Genomic DNA, 18,887 nt, shown 5'->3' on the forward strand with positions numbered 1-18,887 from the left:
TATTTTCATATTTACAAAAGCTTTTCACAGTACCTCAGGAGGGGAGGGGAGGGGAAACAGAAAATGTTTCAGATTTATTTTTGAAATCTGAACTGGTAATAAAAAGTAATTCTGCCACAGAAGGTAGTTGAGGCCAGTTCATTGGCTATATTTAAGAGGGAGCTAGATGTGGCCCTTGTGGCTATAGGGATCAGGGGGTATGGAGAGAAGGCAGGTACAGGTTACTGAGCTGAATGATCAGCCATGATCATATTGAATGGCGGTGCAGGCTCGAAGGGCCGAATGGCCTACTCCTGCACCTATTTTCTATGTTTCTATGTAATGAAACAATGAAATAACTAGAGATATAGACGGTGATGTGGAGAGATAAAGAACAATGAATGAAAGATATGCAAAAAACATATCAGCATCTCATATGTCATTTGGGCAGCTTACGGCCCAGTGGTATGAATATTGACTTTTCTCACTTCAGGTAGCCCTGGCATTCACTCTCTCTCCATCCCTCCCCCACCCAAGTCGCACTAGCTTCTCATTTTCACCCTGCAAACAGTTAACAATGGCCTGTTTCCTTTATCATCGTTACTTTTTTGCATATCTTTCATTCATTACTCATCTCTCCACATCACCATCGAGATCTCTCGTTTCCCTTATCCCTAACCAGTCTGAAGGAGGGTCTCGACCCGAACCGTCACCCATTCCTTCTCTCCAGAAATGCTGCCTGTCCCGCTGAGTTATTCCAGCTCTTTGGGTCTATCTACCTTTTACTTTCTCTCTTTCCATACTCCAGGGCTCCATAATGATGAATAGGTATTTTTCACTGCTTTTAATATTTTTACTGCATTCACTCTTCATGATCTCTATATTGGGGTTACCAGCTTCAGAAGTGATTCCATTCAATCGGCAAGAATAATCCTAAGACTCTGATTGCCATTTCTCCATGGTGTTCCCATTCTGAACTTCCAGTACAGAATAGCTCTTACCACTCCACCTCTACCATTCCCAGGGACATGATAGCTTTGCAGATTCATCTTTGGACCAGAACATCCTTGATCTGGACTACTGTCCAATGACATTAACCTGTTGTGGATATAGATGACTGGGTGTGCCAATGCTCCATATTAGTCATCCAACGTAGTGAATGAACATTGACTTCTCTAACTTCAGATAGCCCTTGCTTTCCCTCCCTATCTCCTCCCCCTTCCCAGTTCTCCTACTAGTCTTACTGTCTCCGACTACATTCTATCTTTGTCCTGCCCCCTCCATGACGTCAGTCTGAAGGGCCTCGACCCAAAACGTCGCCCATTCCTTCTCTCCCAAGACGCTGCCTGACCCGCTGAGTTACTCTGGCATTTTGCGTCTACCTATGGTGAAGATCAACGCGGCCTTGGCTAACAGCTCCTGAGAACCAACCCCAAATCACCCCACAACCTTATTATAGCTTGTTACACCATGGTAGTGCCTCACTGCTCTAGGATCCAGGCACAATTCAGGTGTGGGAGCAGTCTGTGGAATTTGCACTTTATTGCCGTGACCATGTGGGTTTTCGCTGGGTGCTTTGGTTTCATCGCGCATTCCAGTGAGATGAGAGTACTGTAGGTTAATTCACTGCTGCAATTTACCTCACAGTTTGGGAAAGTGACAGAGTAGGGACAGCCAAATGAGAGAGAATTAGTTATAGGGCAATAGGAACAAAGGTAGTTGGGAATGGGATTGATAATCACACCTTCCCGTCTACATCCCTTTCCGCTCTTCTACCAATATATCACTATATTCTCTCCCACCAAGCCCATCCCCTTCCCTGCAACACATGTCCCTACATCTCCTCTCTCACTTCCACCCAGGGACCCCAGCAGCCCTTTCAGGTGAGATATTACTTCCAATGCCGTCTCTTTCAAAATGCATCTCTTCCAATGTCATCACTGTGCTCCCATTGTGGCCTCCTTTATATTGCACTTGTAGGATCGCCTGGTTGCTAATCATTTTAATTTCCCCGCCCACACCGACAGTTGTCCTTGGCCTCCTTCTGCCTTGCACTATCATCGCTTTCTTTACAACTGCAAACAACTATTTGCCCTATCAGACCTTCCACTTTACTCGCTGCATCTTTATAAACCGTCTATCTCTAAACTTATCCAGCAGCTAATAAATTTTGCTTCCCTTCACAAATGCAGGCAAACTTGTTAAGCATTCCTACTTTATTTTTATTTAAACTAAATTTGTGCTCCAATTGAGTTTGTATTCCAGTTTCAGAACAATTCCTAAGGAATTGATCGACAATACCATCTTGCAAATAAATTAAAATAGAAATTCATTAAAAAAGTTTTCCCATATGTACTTCAATAAAGTACATCAAAGACGTATCTTGGCCTCTGTAAAATACCATTAATTTTCCAGCCACATACAGAACACCTTTCATGGATGTGGCAACACAAATTACAAAAAGCAATCAAAGTTCAAATTAAAGGGGGTGAGATTTGCTTACAAAGCTGCATCTCTGGGATATCTTGTGAATTTATTTTTCTTGGCATTTTCAGATTGCAATTAACCTTACCAGCTGCAATGTTAATGGACTATTGCTGTTAGAGTGACGAAATGTGTGCTATGTAAATGTCCATCTCAATTCAATTTATAGGCATATATTTTATTCCACGCTTGCGTTTGAGCTTTCATATTGACAATAGTCAGTCTTTTTTTAAAGTAGTGTTGGCATAATGATATACTTTGCTTGCAACATGTCACTGCAGACAGGTGCATTTAAAAAAAATATATAAAGATATAAAGAAGATATGTGTATATATACACACTGAACTTTATTTTATTATTTATCTTATTGTTTACAGTGTACTATGTTTACATATTTTATTGTGCAAGTAAGAATTTAATTGTTCTATCTGGAACATATGACAATAAAACACTCTTGACTCTTTAACATCTCAAAAATGATTTTTATACTTAGAGCGCAAGTTTACAGTTTCCTGAAAAGGGTAACACAAGTAGATGGACAGCATGCCCCATGCTTGCCTTCAGCAGTCAAGATATAAACATTGAAAAGTCATGTTGCAGCAGTATAAAGTGCTGGTTAGGCCACATTTGGAATATTGTGCGTAGTTCTGCTTGCCATACTATTTGTCATTCAGACAAACTTGGTAGCCATGCTTTAAATACCTTTGAAACAGATGAATGATGGTGGAGGTAGAAGATGTTGATTAGCATGGCAGAAATAGCTTGGATGCACAACTAAAATGGACATGGATTTAAGGCCATAGAGGGAGAACGTTTATGGTAGTTGCACGTTTATGGTAGAAGCACGTGTGATGGGTGCTTGGAACATGCTTTCTAGAAAGATGGTAGACGCAGATACAATAGCAACAGTTAAGAAACATTTAAATAGACACAAACAGTCAGCCAAGCAGATTTTCGTTTATTTTTGCACCCATAAAGAATGATATTCTCAGCAAGGATTCTTCAGAGTTAAAGAAAAAGTTTTGAACATCAAGGACCTCTCTTACTGAACAAAATCTTGCTTCACCACATTCAAAATAAGAGTGCTGCCACAATTTTAGCTGGTGGAAATCTGTTTCAAAACATATTTCTATAATTTCCCGTGAAAAAAGATTGTAAATACAAGACGTGGGGCAAAACAGAAAAATACTTAGCACTGGACTACATTACCCTAGATTGGAAGAAACCTGAAATGGCATTTCTACTTTCTCTCTCATCATTGTTGCAGTCTGACCTGTTGAGTATTCTAGTCTTTTCAATGATGAATTCAAATAGGTCAATTCTCTCATGGGTAGCTTGATTGAAACGATGTAAAAAAAACCAAAACATGATCTTCAGAAGCCACTTGAGAGTCTGGGAGAGAACTATCATTCATCAGACAAGTCAGTCATTAGGCTCAAAAGTAGCATGGTCTGTAAAAAGATGGCGCCCTGGATTGGCATTCAAATGAAAAGGTTATGGGTGAATTTTCCATAGACAATTTAGAAAGATTTTTGTTTGACACCAACCAACTCTATTTCAATATAGCTTGTGTGTATGTTTGTAAAGCATAATTCGTTTCTCCAAATGGAGTTTGAAGAAGCACCTTCTCCTCCACTTGAAAAATACCAAAGAAAGATCACTTCTGATTGTACTGTTAGATAAAAAAAGATATCCCCCTTATGCAGTCATTGCTTTTGATTGTTAAAACCTTCAGGCAGACAGTAACTTAAAATAATTCAAAGAAAATATTTTTCTTTTAACCAGTGCAGATTAATAGAGGAGATGCTGGGTCTTGTCATAGAGCATCACTCAGGATAAACATTGCGGATGTGGAATTCAGCCAAAGAAAAAGTAGACTGCAGGCAATGATGATATAATGCCCATTAAAGTCAGATTTGGTTAGTCATTTAAAAAATAATATTTTGAGGATGGTTTTCCATGCTCTCAATTTTCAGTGGATAAGAACAGGATAAAAAAAATTGAAAGTTTGAGAAAATTTAAACATTTAGCGTTATTTTTACTATTCCCTAATAATATCTACCTGTAAAAATAATAAAATAAAAGATTTGAGAATATGTTAATGTGAAAACCAAAGATGTTCACTAGATGCATCAAAAATATGTATTTAGCTTATACTACAGAGTAGCACGGTAGTGCAGCAGGAATGTTGCTGCCTGACAGCATCAGAGACCCAAGTTCAATCCTGACTATGGGTGCCGTCTGTGTAAAATTTTGTATGATCCCCCTGTGACTGTGTGGGTCTTCTCTGGTTTCCTCCCACACTCCAAAGACGTATAGAGGTTTATAGGTTAATTGGCTTGGTATAATTGTAAATTGGCCCTAGTGTGTGGTGATCGCTGGTCGACGCAGACTCGGTGGGCCGAAGGGCTGTTTCAACGTTGTATCTCTAAACTAAACTAATAACCCGAGTGTTTTGGGTACTATTAGAGCGGTGACTATTTGTCTTTGGAACTGCTGCCCCCACTTCACAGCCAGTTGAGAAAAGGCACCAAATGCCGCACTGCGAAGGGTCATCACATTATCCCAGTTTATGCAGCTCTATTCGAAAACAAAATCCAAATATAGACTCTTTACATTTCATGGTGCAACTCAGCTTCAGAAATACTTGACATCACATACCAGTTGATTATAAAGGAATTAGTGGGGAAGTGAAAATTGAAATTAGGGTAAAGACGGTGTGAGGGAAAATAGGTGCCGAGACAAATAGGAATGCAGAAGTGCATCATAGCAGTAGAATTAATTAGAGGGTGGCATGGAATAGCAAGAGTCCTTATAGACAAAAATGAGAATTTGCACATGGACGTTATTGAGGTAGTTGAGTTTAGAGTTACTGCATGGAATAGGCGCTTCGGCCTACTGGGTCTGCAACGACCAACTAGTCCTATGTTACCCCATTTTGACATCCTCAACACTAGAGGCAATTTACAGAAGCCAATTAACCTACAAGCCTGCATGTCCCTGGGATGTTGGAGGAAACTGGAGCACCTGGAAAAAACCCATGTACAAACTCCATACAGACAGCACCCATTGCCAGGATCAAACCCGATTCTCTGGCTTTGTTAGGCAGCAACGCTCCTGCTGCGCCACTGTGAGTGAATGAGTACTTTGCATCCATCTTCATCCAAAAGATGGAGGCAATAAAGTTGAAGAGGTCAATGCAATTGATGTTGTGTATATGGAATACCAGAAGGCTTTTCATAACGTACCATATAACAGGCTTATCAGCAAAGTTGAAGTGCATGGCATTAAAAGGGATATTGGGTGCATGAAAATGAGCTTAGCTTAAGTAACTGGTTACAGAGGATGATGGTGAATGGGTGTTGTTTTATGGACTCTAGGTAGGGTGAACTGGTGTTCCCCAACGATAGCTTTTTCTGATGTACATTAAGTGACCTAGATTTGGGAGTGCATGCTACAACTTCTACATTTTCTGAAGACACAAAACTTGGTAGTATTGTGAACTGCAAATAGGACAGTTATATATTGCAGCAAGATATAAACAGGGAAGTAGAATAAGCACAAAAGGCACAAAGCGCTGGAGTAACTCGCAGGTCAGGAGACATCTCTGCAGAACGTTGAGTTGGGACCCTTCTTCAGACTGATTGAGGTGGTGGAGGGGAAGGAAGCTGGAAAAGGGTCTCCTTCAATATTACTTAGTAGCTCCCTACTTTGGAATGGGAGAGACCCATTGGGCCATGCCCCTGCAACAGGACAAGCCCGCCCGCCTTGGAACCAGTAAGATTTCATTTCAGAAACAATACAGCTATGTGTACGCATTTTAATTTGATTTGAATTTTTATTAAAACTGAAAGGAATAGCCTGATTTCTTGCATTAAATTTTACTGCAAACTAATTTCAATTCACCGGAAAAACATGAAATACTTTGCCAGGAAACCGTATTCAGATGCAGTAAAATACGTGGCCATTCCCTCATTGTCAATTCACTTAGAGATAGGAAAAAAAACCTGGAGGGAAGGTTATCTTGAATCAAGTGTTCACGGCTAATTAGACATGTATTAAAAATTACATTCGGCTTACCGGATAAAATTTAATTAAATGCATGGTTATTTAATTTAATAGTAAGTTTGTAAACCCATTAATATTGTTCTTTTCAATTTGCAAAATTAAATCAGTTTTTGAACTCATTTCACATGGCAAATATTTGATAGAAATCTTAAAGTATTTGAATAGAGTAATATCTGAAACTTCCTTCTGGCAAGTGGTTTTCTAACTACATCCCCCTGTAGCAAGGAAAGACATTTCTGCAGTATTAAAAACTGCAGTACACATTAAAAACTAGAGACAAGTTAACAAAAATATTGTAATTCCATATAACCTTTAAAATATCATTAACTTTGAGAATGTGGTAAATACTGAGATAACACTTCACATTCCCGATTATTATATATAGAGGTACACCTAAACTTTTACATTGCCAACTGTTCACCAGCAGTTAAGAGTGCACGATAGTGCCTGCAGGGATGAGGTGTACAAAACTGTACATCTTGTGACTAGCTGCATGTCAACACTGCTTTTCCCTTAAATGGATCGTGACCAGGATTATACCTTCAATTCTCCATTTTGCTTTTCAGTTTACAATCAATAAAGTAGGAATGTGAAGTCCTTGGGTGCAAGATGGTAGGGAGGAAAAAAATCTTGAAGCAATTGTACATTTTGATCATAATATAGAATAAATTGACGATCAACTAATTAAAAGAAAAATAATAATTTAAGGAGACAAAAAAGGGAGGAATATGTTGAGAAGATGATATAAAGAGCAGTGGGAAGAGGCTCAAATGAAGCTTGAAAGGGGGAGGGGAGGGGGAGGAATCAATTGCCCAACTGAGGCAGGTCTCCACCAAATAATATGAGGATAATTAAATAATATGAGGATTACACTGAACTTCCATTTTAATTTCAGGTGCACATTCCTGATAAATGCAACAATGCACACACAAGTAAGCAGCAAAATGCTTTAAGCTTACGTCGACTTAAAATTGTTCTATCTAAAATCCAATTACTTACCCAACAGCTTGAAGATGTTTCTTTTTAAAAAAGAATACGCTTAGGAAATTAAATAACCATCTTAAATTTATACTTGGTGTAAAATGATAATAGACCATCTGCCTTTAATGGGGATTTTGACAATTTTAATAGCAGGCAATGGAGATCAGTTTCTCTAGGGTTTGTGTACCTTCTGTTGCCTGCCCTCCCCTTGCATTGAATCTCTATACAAATACAGCAGAATCTTGATAAATGATAAGTGAAGTGGAAATGAACCTTTTTCTGGATTAGAAAGAGAATGGTGATTGGATTCCACACTGTTCTGAAGCAATATGCAAGCAAAGTTATGCTTTCCCCAAAACGGCAGTTACTGAAAGCATCACTACAAATGAAATGCACTACAAAAATCAATATTTACATCAGGAGTGCACAGTAAATCTTATACCAAGTACAATGTTGGTTTACGTTCTTTCATTTGACAGATTGGGCGTTGGCCAAACAGCCCATCAAACCTTTAGATATTTTATATTGGGACTACGTTTGAGCTTTATTTCTCTTGATTTCCTTGTATCCAGAAATCACAAGATCAAAGTTATTTTATAGCAACATATACAAATGACCCAATAATGTGAATTAACATAACACAGCAAAATAAGCATTCTGAACTGAATAAGCAGTATAACACCTTGTTAGCAGGTCCTTGACATACTGGTCTTTTATTCATTCAGTAAGAAGAGTTAATTGAAAAAAATCAGTTTCATTGTTTCTTTCACTATGTGACAATAATACACCGAAACCTAAAATACATTCCTTGGTCAAAATAAGCAGGAAGCAGTAGCCAAAATGCTTCAGAACTCCTGCATTTCAATATATTATCGACACAATTTCATCTTGCTAATTTAACACTAGTAACTCACTGCCTATACATGTCATCCCAAAAGACAAGCTGGTGTTGGTCCAGTGAGGGTGGGGGGGGGGTGTTCAATAATCCTACCCATTTCTTCTCCTCTCCATTAGCTGAAGATTTCTTAAAGTGCAATTTAAAAATTAATATAACATTTGAAATTTTTTGAAAAGTAATTAAGAACTTCCTTGTAGCGAGAAGATTAAAGCCACTAAAATCTAACTGATTTTGATTCCAGACATCTTAACAACAGACATTACCAACTTATTTATTAAAAGAAAGTGATTTAGGTTAGCCATTGCCATGCCAAAAGGTAAATTGTTACAGTAATTTTAAAACAAGTTGGAAGAGAACTTGTAACATTCTCTTTCGCAACACGGTCGATGTTGCAATTTTTCAAAAGCAGCACCATTATGCCAATGGTCGATTTGAAAACTACATAGCCCCGTTTCATATCCTGACAAGCTCATCAGTGTTTGTCTTACCTCAGTGCAAAGGTAATTCAGGATAGTGAAGTCCCATTTCTTTGCATATCCTGCATTGTACTTCAGTATTGCATCCTGAAAAATAAAATCCAAGCAGTAATTATTTAACTGGTTTCATTTGAAGAATACATTCACTACTTGAGAGAGTTTGTTGCCAAACATCCCAAGAAAACTATTAAGGACAGGAACTTAAATTAATTTCCATAATGCAAGAAAAGACAAATGATATATCTCCAGAAGAAGTGTCTTTTAAGCCTTGGGATAAAAACAAAGAAAATGTGGCAAACCTCTCACTATAATAAATCCTCTGGATTTGGAAAATATTCCTTTAAATTAGAAAACTGAGCATGTCAGTCTATCAATTCATGAAAAGAATTTTAAAAACGGAATGCTAAACAGGTTAGAAACTCCCGTTTCCAAGTATATAATTAAGGATAGAGTCCCTTAGAAATACTGCAGCTGATCAGGAAAATGCAGGATTAATGCACTTTAAAGTGTAGTCAGTAACTGATGATCCCAATTCAATGTTCCCCAAGAGGTGGCCATTAAAGTCATTAGGAGATAATATCTATGGCTGTTATTCATACAGATTTCAAGTAGTCATTTGATAAAAAGTTAGAAAAAGGTAAAATGTTGTTTTCTAAAGTTGAAGCTCATGGGATTGAAAGCAATTTGTTAACTATTTAGAAAAAATAAATCACACAAGTTGGAAGTACCAGAGCACGACAACAGTGAGTTAGACTTAACATGCGAGGTCCTGCATGAATGTGTGGCAACTATTTACTGCATTTACAAATGACTTTGATGAGAAGATAGGAAACATATGTATCCAGCCAATGGTACAAGACATACAATGTTGTAGGTAAAACAGACAGTATTAACATTCATTGATTAACAGAGCAATTAATTGGGTAAAAATATTGCAAATGAATTTCACAGAAAAAAGAGGCCATCCACATTGGACAAAAAAAGAAGTTAGAACAGATCACTAGTGTGTGGGAAGTTAGAAGTGGTCTGAAGTAAGTTTGGTCCATGTACATTGCAGTTTAAAGCCTACCAGTGAAAACTACACATAGCTTTAAAATTCATTTTTTGGAATGTTGCCATCACTCACACACACATGGCAATCGATCGCTCTGAGAAACTCCCACCAGGTTCCGACCAACCGTCGATAACCTGGCACAGTCTCAAAAGACTGCGGACAGGCATGGAGAGGAGCAAATCGAACATGCTGAAGTGGGGATATACTGAAGATGCGGCAGACTGCGAGTGGCCTCCAGACTATGGAACATCTCCTGAGCTGTGAAATGCTGCATGACACATGCACTGTAAAGGATCTTGCAGAGGCCAACCACGTGGCACTAAAATTTGTTCCCTATTGGCAAACAGCTGTGCGATGACACGAATAAATAAACTGGCAAGAGGATGTCCTTATTTTTGCTTGAAGTGAGCCAACTTCTAGACCCATTACAATTTTTCGTGAAGGCCCTCCCACAGCAAGGGAAAGAATTCCACGATTTAGACCCAGCGTGATAGTAGTGTTACAGACCATAGTTTCGGGAAGTGGAGAAAAGGGGTTTTCAGAAGTGCAGTTGGAGTAGCCGGAGTAACAGCAGTGAAGTTTGTTGTTAATACACAATGAAGTCACGGTCGACTGGTGGTGTGGAAGAGTGTGTTTAAGGTGGTAGAAGGAATATAATTCAAGTAACCTACTTTGCCTGAATATTGTCACACAAGTATTATTGAAGCTGCACTCATCAAGGCAAATGGGGAGCTTTCCTTCACATTCTTGAGTTATGCATTGTAAATTGTGAAGAGGATGGCATGGAGGCACAGCTGGTGGAGCTGCTGCTTCACAGCACCAGACACCCAGATTCCATCCTGAACTCGGGTGCTGTCTGTATGGAGCTTGCACTTTCTCCCTATGACTGCATGGGCTTCCTCCAGTTTCCTCCAACATCTTAACGATGTGCAGGATTGTAGGTTAATTGGCCTCAGTAAATTTCCTTTTGTGTAGGGAACTGATGAGAAAGTGGGATAACAGAACGAGTAGGAACGGGTCGTGGATGGTCTCATGTACTTAGTCCATGCTGTATCTCTAGAAATACTTTTGATTGCCAAAGACCAAATCATCTGCTGTATCAAACATCCAAGTTGTCCTTCCATGTAAAGTATTTATAAGACTGGTTTAGCCAAGTTTCTGCACGGCTGGTCTTTAAATGTGAGCAGTTTTGTATATCATATCATAGGGAGAATAAATCGGCTTAGGAGAAAATGCATTGTCAATGCACTAGTACAGCACATGGAGAACATGGAAAAGTGCCATTTCGAGTTGGGACCTGTATTCAGTCTAAGGAAGCACTTTGATTCTTTTTTTTGTAAATCAGCATCAGCAGTCCTTGTTTCTACATACCGACTGACAGCAGTGTGCATAAAAGTCCGGAGCTAATAACCAGGTAGATTAGAGTTGTTGCAACATTTACTGAACGTACAAGTATAAGGTGATCAAAATAATTACTACAATTATATTTCAAATAAATTAAGTGAAATCCCTCTCAAGCCCTGTAATACATTGTAGCACATTTAATCAAATTTCACACTGCACCTTTACATCCAGCGAGTTATCAAACTTTCTCGACAATGCCGTTTGAATCAATTCCCATCGACTGCTCACATTCTTGCTTCCATCCTGAAGAAAAAAGGGATTGACAATGTAAGGTGGCAGCTGGTCGAAGGCAATGTAGAAGAATTTACATTATCAAATGAGAAACATCATTCAAAAGTTTGTGTAGGAAGGAATTGTAGATAGATGCTGGTGTAAACCAGATAGACACAAAAAGCTGGAGTAACTCAGAGGGTCAGACAGCATCTCTGGAGAAAAGGAATAGGTAACATTTCGGGACTCGAGCCGAAACGTCACCTATTCAAAAGTTTATCCTTTAAATCTCAAGATTTACTTGGACACTAATTATGTTTCTGAAAAAGAGTAATCTTTCCAATTGTAAAAGTGAGCTGTGTCATAGTTAAAATATTAAGCCCTTCACGCAAACACAAATCATGTGAAAATTTCCCCATTTCTAAAAAGCTGTACTAATGAGCCCACAAAATTATTTCTAAGTTCCCCCAGCAATTTGTTTTTGCCAATTTGAATACTGATTTTAGAGACACCTGGTGACAAAAGTTAAAAACTGCAATTGCAAAAAATAGACACAATAGAATATTAATTCAGATTTGTTTTCCTATTCCTGCATTTAAGTACAAGTTAACCAATCAATTTAAAAAATAATCTTTCAAAGTTGCTACCCTATGGGATATTCATCAAATCCAAATACTGAAAATCTAGAAATAAAAATAGAAAAAGATAGAACTATCAAAATAAGTCAGGCAGTGCTTGTGGAGAATGAAACAGAGTTCACAATCCGGGTCCTTATTCAATTAAGAGATTTAAGCAAACTGGTTTTAATTGATCTGGCTTTTCACTATAATTGATTTGGCTTTTAAGTGCATTTCAAAAGCTCAAACTAAATGATACATATTATTTCAAATTAAGTTTAGCCCTGGAGAGAAATTGAATGAATATCACATTGCCACTTGCTGCATTTGAAAGATCTGTGATACTAGTTAATCAATTGTTGATATATGCAAGTATCATTGGTGGCTCTGAAAAACAATTAAATTCTGGATTATCGTTCCAACTGCACTGTATTGCAGTTCTACATCAATTCCAAGATATTGCAACTACATTCTATGGTTAAGCCTTACCATGCTTTGTACATTCAAACTTGCTAACTAACTCATTACCATTTCAGGAAGCTGATACTACACATGATTAAAAACGTGCAAATATGTGAAAATTGGCCACAAATTAGTTCAATAACCAACAATACTACTCTATTCTGATTCAAGCATACAACATGAAAACATGTGTAGTGGTGTTTGAGCTACGGGCATTCTTTACCTCGTTTTCAACAGGAAAAAGGTTTTGCTCCGAGCAAGGCATCTTCACATGCTTGTCATCCCAGGCATCTTTGAGGTATGTGGGAAAGGGTCGAGGAACATCACCACTTTTCAGCAAGTCTGTCTGCAATACAATCACAGAGGTTGTAGTAACCATCACAGGAGAAATGAGGAAAAGTATGTATATTACATCCAATGGAATGCAAAATTAATTATTCTGTCTTTAAATATTAGGAGGCGGCAGCACACTTATGCAATTTACATAGAAACATAGAAAATAGGTGAGGAGGAGGCCATTTGGCCCTTCGAGCCAGCACCACCATTCATTGTGATCATGGCTGATCATCCACAATCAGTAACCTGTGTCTGCTTTCTCCCCATATCCCTCGATTCCACTAGCCCCTAGAGCTCTATCTAACTCTCTTTTAAATTCATCCAGTGAATTGGCCTCCACTGCCTTCTGTGGCAGAGCATTCCACAAATTCACAATTCTCTGGGTGAAAAAGTTGCTTCTCACCTCAGTTTTAAATGGCCTCCCCTTTATTCTTAGACTGTGGCCCCTGGTTCTGGTTTAGAAACAGGCTTTAAAAAAAATAGGGAAAAGGTTTCATGACAGTTTCTAATTTATGGATTATACTTTGCTATGAAGTATTTTCAGCTTGTAAGTGTTTAGATTCACAATTAAATTTAGAAAATAAGATTAATTTTGTTAGATTTATACAATCTATTTAGAAATGAGTGCCATTCATCTTTTTTTTTTAAGGATTTAATCCCAAAAGATCTTAAAAAGTGGCTGATGAGTTATTATTATAGGTCAGCATTGTCACAAAGTCTCAATACACCCTGTGGTTTGATTAGATAAGGAATTGCAAAGTTTGTAATGCTGCTTAATAAATAATGAATGGATATAGTTTCTCATATTTTCAAAAAAATGGTATATTGCTTGGATAAAGACTAACTTACTCGGATGGTTACTGAATGGTTGCTCGATGCTCTTAGTGCTGGCAAAGTGCCACTGCAATCTGGCATTCTTCTCATCTCACAGATTGGAGTTCCAAGCCATTTAACATCTGTGGTAAACCTTCCATCAGACAGCCTCTCATCTTCCATGCAATTTCCTCTTCTTAAAAAAAAGTAAAAAAGTCAGCATAACCAGGCAATATCCTACATCAGAAATTCAGTTACTAAATTGTGTATAATCCAACATTCCATACAAATCAGAAAATGAAGATAATAAATGTAGCTTACAGCACTTGCTTTCTGTGAAGATTATTAATTGCAAAGCTAAATAGCATAATCTTACAGGGGAGCAAAAAATACTCCTTTGATTCAATCTTCATATTTACCTTTACAATTAAATCCAAAGACGTACAGGTATGTAGGTTAATTGACTGGGTAAATGTAAAAAAAATTGTCCCTAGTGTGTAGGATAGTGTTAATGTGCGGGGATCGCTGGGCGGCGTGGACTCAGTGGGCCGAAGGGCCTGTTTCCGCACTGTATCTCTAAATCTAAAAAATCTATTAAAAAATCAAAATTGAAAAGAAAAGATGACGTAGGTAATGTAAATAGTACCCCAGATCCTGTTATTCTATAACAGGCTTGACGGTGTACAGGCAACCACTGTGTAACTAGGTGAGAGAGGGCAGGGTAAGGGTTTGCATTGCCATTTTGCATAACATTAAGGCACACTGCCTGTACATGTGTTAAGAAACAAGAGTTGCAAGAAAATTATATATTTATTTGCCCCTTACTCCTCCCCACATAAATTCCGTGACAGCGATTGCTTGGGTGATGATTAGTGAATTCTATCATGGTAAATTTCCATCACCCAACGGTTGCAACGTGGATTTGGTGAGTGGTACGGAGTGATGAGTGGGGAGCACCTGTACAGCATGCAATTTCAGTCAGAAAGATTAGAGCTGCATGTAACAATAACCACACAAAGGTGCACTCTACCTACAGACAAGGCAACCCAAAATTTCACGAATAGCACTGAGGGCAAATTCACGGAGCGTTATTGAGAGGTTTTTTTATTTCAGCAAGCAAGGAATCTATAAGGGAACAAACTATTTTAGACCCAGCATTCTGCAATGAGAAAGTGTTCATTAATAATCTGCTGGTTAGGATGCATTGAGAGAAGTGTAAGCATAATAAGACAGAACTTTACATACATAGGGAAAGCGATTTTGTACTGTCTGAAACCATAATCTTAAATCTAAGTGCAGCAAATTACAAAAGATACAGGTATACAATATAATACAATACAATATATCTTTATTGTATGAGTTGCCTACAGTAGATTCAAAAAATATTATTAAAAAGGTATGACAGTAAATGAGCAATGGCTAACATTTAAAGAGTTAAAGCACACATATTCACCCTTTAAGCCACAAAAACCCATGAGGAAAAGTGTTCTAGTTGTGACAAATAATCTAGAGGCAGATCAAACAAGGATGCTTTGACATATTTAAAGACAAAGTTTTTTTAGTACATTATTTTATGACCTTATGATCTTATTATTTGAATGTTGTTTTGAAAACTTGGCAATGTGTTTTTTGATGGTTCCCCTTTTTAAGGTGCAACTAGCAGGACTGGTTGCCTTGAGTTAAACCCCAATGGTGAATGTGACCATAAATCATTAAGAAAGTACATGACAAAGGAGAACTATTTAACCTTGTCTATACTGTATAAATATAATGCATGCATTTTGCCTCAGAAAAAAGAATGAATGCCATAGTCAACCGAAGGCACTGTTGTCCTTAATCTTTACAAATGCTGCAACCAACGTTATTACTTATTTACTTCCCTCTCATTCACTTATCGTCTTTGGAACTGAATGCCAAAGAAACTAGTGTCTTGACCCAAGACAAAGTCCCCCATTGGTACTCATAATCTCCCCTATCTGGTAAGAGCAACAGTAGTATAATGTGAGCCTCTAAAGAGAATAGAGGTGTAACTAGTGAGTTAACATTCAACATAGGGACATAAAGAAAAGGTAGGTGTGCCCCCTATTTCACGTCATTTTGGCTCAAATGGATGACAGCACTGCTTGTCCAAGTTCTGAGCTATACAATCAATGATATAACACTAACTTTGACTAACAGGCATAGTGGCTTGGAGGCAGGAGATGCCGCAGATACTGGAATCTGGAGGGGAATAAAAGTTGCTGGAGGAACTCAACAGGTCAGGCAGCATCTGCAGAGGAAAATGGACAATCGATGTTTCAGGTTGAGTCCCTTCACCTGGACTGAAAGAGTAGTGGAGAAATAGCTGTAATGTAAGAAATGGACGAAGAGGTGTGGGGTAAGAGTTGGCAGTGATAGGTAGATTCAGGAGGTTAAAAGCAGAGAACAAATAGCTTCAGATTGTGGAATTTAATTTGGAAGGTCAAGAGTAGAACTGAAGGAGTGGTAGCAGATGGGAAATGCAAGAGGGTGAATAGTAAGGGGTATCCAGTTGGAGTATTGTGTGGATGATGTCCAATAGGATTGGGGAAAGAAACAGTCTGATAGAGAGCTGAAGGGAGAAGGGTGTGTGTGAGACGGTCTGGATAGACGGGGCAAGAGAGAAAGGGACTGGCAGGTATGGGTTTCATGCTGTTGGGTTGCAGCCTAATCAACAAACATGCAATGCTACTACTCTAGTTTGTGTATGGCCACACCCTGGCAGCGGACAGACTGTTATTTGTGGAATAGTGGCTTCCGAGAAATATATCAATCGTGTAATGTTTTAAGAGCAAGTTATGACAGAAGATGGATGCACAATGCAGTAGATGTATTGGGGGTGTTAAAAACGCAAACATTCACTTACAGATTTTTCCATCTTTGCCGGCACCAGGTGAACAGCCCAGAAGCAGAGGAGTGCTCCTGATTTCTATTCTTTCCATTGCTGCACATACACATTACTGCAGCACCTCTGCAGATGTACTTTACTATCTGTCAATTACACAACATGCTCAATTCAATGCAAATATTCCTCTGAATAAGCCATACTGCGCAGAAACCTGTAGCCTTATGACCTGTTTGAGAATCTTATATTAATGACTTTAAGAGCAATATTATGCTAATATTTCTCAATGACATTTAAAAATACCCTGACAAAGGGGTTCCAGCAAAAAGTAGATATGAATAGTGCCAAGTTAAAGATTTACTTGAAATAAAAGTGAATGGAGTTTTGCAAGGGTATAGTTCATGGGCACTCAAATACTTTGTCCAAGTGACCATTATTGTAAGAGTATACACAATGAGTAATCATCTGCTATTTATCCAACAGTCAATATCAATATTTAATCTCACCCAACGGGTACACTTTCTAGTAAGGATGATGCATAGCAATTCCTAACCTACTGGTAAGAAGAACTTTGCCTGACTTACTTTGTTCCTAAGAGGACATTTTCCTCAAAATAGTCTCATAGACAAGATGAGTGAGGTAGGACAAGATGAGTGGGAATCAGACACTAAGACTCTGCTGAAAGTTATCTTTGTTAACTTAATTGTAGGATGCAAGGACTAGCAGGCAAACCAATACGGATGAGTAAAACACAAGGTGTTGGAGGAACCCAGCGGATCAGGCAGCATCTGTGGAGGGAATGGACAGATAACATCTCGGGTCAGGACCCTGCTTCAGACTGAAGGAGGTCCCAACGTTAAACATCGCCTGTCCATTCCCTCCATGGATGCTGCCTGACCTGCTGAGTTCCCCCAGCACTGTGCTTTGCTCGAGATTCCAGCATTTGCAGTTTGTGACTCCGCAAAAGATGAGTACAACGGTATTTTACCACGTTACTTGAGTTTTGTTAGTAGTGGCTATATGAATGGAACACAGGGGGACATCAGCTTTTGAATATCAGAAGCATGGGTTTGTTTCATTTTCCATGACAGGGACCACCCAACTTGGCACCAAAAATGTCGCATTTGTCATGTTCAAATCTCAGGACATGAGGAATATACCTAGAGTTAATTATATTTTCAAAGTACCTAGAAATGTTATTCAGCATTGCCCAGAGCATTTTTAATACAACCCAGAACAGTAGCAAAGGAAATTGTTCTTGTTTTCTTAAAATGCCAAAATGACAGTAAACATAATTGAGAACAGATTGTAACAATGGTGCTCAAGGCAGACTGCTGCAAAACTGAGAGTTATGCCAGTGTACAAAATAAGAGCTAATTTACAGACACACTGCAGCACAGGCTTTTCAAAAAGGGAACATATTAAGTCTTGTTTTATAAATTGTTTTGTAAAGACTAGCGAGAACTCCAACAATAACATCGGTGAGTTTTTTTTTTTGTTGCATATTGGGGGGCATCTGCTCAAAGTTGCTGAACTGTAGTATGAACCAAACAAGTTGCATTACACGAGGGAATGTGATTCAGGGGACACGATCAATGGTTGGCATGAAAGGGCAATGTGACTTGCTGAAAAATAAATGGGATAACCTACTTGATCTCATGCTCAACCATCGCCCTGTAATTGACAATTTTATCCATAACAGAATAGATTATTAGGCTGACTAGCAGAGAATGTTTGGGGAAACCAGGACCCCAAGTATAGCAACTATGAAGAGAGCCTGCATTCTGAACAGAGCCCCACAATAATGTGCACTATGGTGGAATGTATCCTTGACAAGAATTGCAACATAGTTGTTTAACACTCAGTATATTTGTTATTTAAAAATATTTGCTTTACTTTGTACTATGGTGGTGGGTTTATTGGTATTGTTTTGTATTGTACATAATATTCTTGTAATAATTGATTTAAATTATTTTCAGATTAAAAAAATATATAAAGTGCATTATCAGCAGCACCAAAACTACAATCTCACCACGGCCAATAATGATGTGACCAATTCCATTGCACCCTCATTCCATTGCACCCTCACTCCACTGTCACCAGATCAAATGACAAATCCCATTTCAAGGAGGTCCAAAAGAGAATGTCTAAATAGTGGGGTTAGGCAAAAATGGAGCTGCCAAATTGGATAGGTTACTACAAAGACTAAGATGCAAGTTGAAATTTTGAAGAAGAGATAAGG

The 18,887-nt window shown here is 38.4% G+C and overlaps 1 protein-coding gene across 2 annotated transcripts in view; it reads right to left on the minus strand.

Annotated features, from left to right (window-relative positions):
• The window catches only part of parga (poly (ADP-ribose) glycohydrolase a), a 108,619-nt gene that overhangs the window by 81,590 nt on the left and 8,142 nt on the right, over positions 1-18,887 (minus strand). For both annotated transcript variants that reach the window (XM_078428378.1, XM_078428377.1), the window contains exons 4-7: positions 13,819-13,978; positions 12,857-12,979; positions 11,504-11,587; positions 8,899-8,973 (exon numbers count right to left, since the gene is read on the minus strand). In XM_078428378.1, the coding sequence (XP_078284504.1) occupies positions 8,899-8,973; positions 11,504-11,587; positions 12,857-12,979; positions 13,819-13,978 (442 nt within the window). The remainder of the gene's footprint in view (positions 1-8,898; positions 8,974-11,503; positions 11,588-12,856; positions 12,980-13,818; positions 13,979-18,887) is intronic.

This window comes from Rhinoraja longicauda, chromosome 35 (assembly GCF_053455715.1).
Source record: "Rhinoraja longicauda isolate Sanriku21f chromosome 35, sRhiLon1.1, whole genome shotgun sequence".
Taxonomy (NCBI): Eukaryota; Metazoa; Chordata; class Chondrichthyes; order Rajiformes; family Arhynchobatidae; genus Rhinoraja; species Rhinoraja longicauda.